Here is a 2500-nt window from a genome sequence, read left to right as displayed (position 1 = left end):
GCAGGGGATGCTTTAGGGGCGGAGCTACAAGGTGATCGACACCAGCTCCTCCTCAGTCCAGATATGATCACTTCCTGGTTCCTTGGTTGCAAAAAAACCAAGATGGCGACGGCCAAATCGCCAAACACGAGGCTTCAAACCGACGAGAGGTGTCGTCCTCCTCCTCTTCATCTTCATCTCTTTTCCTCCCCCACATCGTCAGGAGGTTTCTTCGTCACGGGCCTCAACCTGACGGGGGACCTGAGGTACATCTGCACCCACCCCACCGAGTCCCTGAGGGACCTGGTGACCTCCACCTACCCGGCGCTGCTCAGCTGGGTCCAGCAGCAGAGCCCCGGCCCGCGGGTCGGCTCGCTCAACATCATCGCCGGGGACTTCATCGCCGAGAGCCGCTTCGTCCCCACCGTCGTGACGCTGAACGAGAAACTCCTGAAGCGGTCCTGATGAAACCCCTGAAGTGGTCCTCATGAAACCCCTGAAGTGGTCCTGATGAAACTCCTGAAGCGGTCCTGATGAAACCCCTGAAGTGGTCCTCATAAAACCCCTGAAGTGGTCCTCATGAAACCCCTGAAGCGGTCCTGATGAAACCCCTGAAGCGGTCCTCATGAAACCCCTGAAGCGGTCCTCATGAAACCCCTGAAGCGGTCCTCATGAAACCCCTGAAGCGGTCCTGATGAAACCCCTGAAGTGGTCCTCATGAAACCCCTGAAGCGGTCCTGATGAAACCCCTGAAGCGGTCCTGATGAAACCCCTGAAGCGGTCCTCATGAAACCCCTGAAGCGTTCCTGATGAAACCCCTGAAGCGGTCCTCGTGAAACCCCTGAAGCGGTCCTGATGAAACCCCTGAAGCGGTCCTCATGAAACCCCTGAAGCGGTCCTCGTGAAACCCCTGAAGCGGTCCTCATGAAACCCCTGAAGCGGTCCTGATGAAACCCCTGAAGCGGTCCTCATGAAACCCCTGAAGCGGTCCTCGTGAAACCCCTGAAGCGGTCCTCATGAAACCCCTGAAGCGGTCCTGATGAAACCACTGAAGTGGTCCTCATAAAACCCCTGAAGCGGTCCTGATGAAACCACTGAAGTGGTCCTCATGAAACCCCTGAAGTGGTCCTCATGAAGCCCCTGAAGCGGTCCTGATGAAACCACTGAAGTGGCCCTCGTGAAACCCCTGAAGTGGTGGATCACAGCATGATCTCTGAAGCACTTGAATGTTTTAGATCTTATAAACTTGTCTGGAGGTTCTGTACATTTCATTCTTTGTGTTCGGTTCTCTCGTTATGCAACGCTCCGGCTCCTCACAGGTGGTCCATGTTCTGGTGACCAGCAATAATAACACCACTGAGCTCACCTGGACACTTGAAGAGGAGGCTCAGGTGATGAAGGAGCGCCTCCAACGCACTGGACACTTTTATAAGGAGCTCTGTAGATATTCACACGCTTCAGCTTCATGCAGCGCTGCATGGACTCATCCGCATGAAGCCACTGTTCTCCCTCTCACCGGGTCTCACCTGCAGCCGCCAGGTGAGACCCGGTGAGACCCGGTGAGACCAGGTGAGACCAGGTGAGACCCGGTGAGACCAGGTGAGACCAGGTGAGACCAGGTGAGACCAGGTGAGACCAGGTGAGACCCGGTGAGACCCTGTGAGACCAGGTGAGACCCGGTGAGACCAGGTGAGACCAGGTGAGACCCGGTGAGACCCGGTGAGACCAGGTGAGACCCTGTGAGACCAGGTGAGACCAGGTGAGACCCGGTGAGACCAGGTGAGACCAGGTGAGACCCGGGGTCCGCTGCACCGCTGTGCCTGTGTCACAATAAAAATGAACCTTTCTCAGCGCCTCTCACTTTGTTCACGTCCAGAAACACCGTCACACAACACGCTTCACATCACACAACACGCTTCACAACACGCTTCATATCACACAACACGCTTCATATCACACAACACGCTTCATATCACACAACACGCTTCACATCACACAACACGCTTCACATCACACAACACGCTTCATATCACACAACACGCTTCATATCACACAACACGCTTCATATCACACAACACGCTTCATATCACACAACACGCTTCATATCACACAACACGCTTCATATCACAACACGCTTCATATCACACAACACGCTTCATATCACACAACATATCATCACACGCTTCATCACACAACACGCTTCATCACACACGCTTCACATCACACAACACGCTTCACATCACACAACACGCTTCATATCACACAACACGCTTCATATCACACAACACGCTTCACATCACACAACACGCTTCACATCACACAACACGCTTCACATCACACAACACGCTTCATATCACACAACACGCTTCACAACACGCTTCATATCACACAACACGCTTCACATCACACAACACGCTTCACATCACACAACACGCTTCACATCACACAACACGCTTCATATCACACAACACGCTTCACATCACACAACACGCTTCACATCACACAACACGCTTCACAACAC

General features: G+C 53.5%; 1 protein-coding gene across 2 annotated transcripts in view; it reads left to right on the top strand.

Annotated features, from left to right (window-relative positions):
• plcxd1 (phosphatidylinositol-specific phospholipase C, X domain containing 1) overlaps nucleotides 1-1825 on the top strand; it is a 5778-nt gene extending 3953 nt beyond the window's left edge. For both annotated transcript variants that reach the window (XM_056414800.1, XM_056414799.1), the window contains one exon: nucleotides 203-1825. In XM_056414800.1, the coding sequence (XP_056270775.1) occupies nucleotides 203-444 (242 nt within the window). In that variant the 3' untranslated portion in view covers nucleotides 445-1825. The remainder of the gene's footprint in view (nucleotides 1-202) is intronic.
• The last annotated feature ends 675 nt before the right edge of the window (nucleotides 1826-2500 follow it).

Source organism: Pseudoliparis swirei, chromosome 5 (genome assembly GCF_029220125.1).
Source record: "Pseudoliparis swirei isolate HS2019 ecotype Mariana Trench chromosome 5, NWPU_hadal_v1, whole genome shotgun sequence".
NCBI lineage: Eukaryota > Metazoa > Chordata > Actinopteri > Perciformes > Liparidae > Pseudoliparis > Pseudoliparis swirei.
Note: the sequence above shows the minus strand (reverse complement) of the source record. Positions and strands in the feature narration are given on the sequence as shown.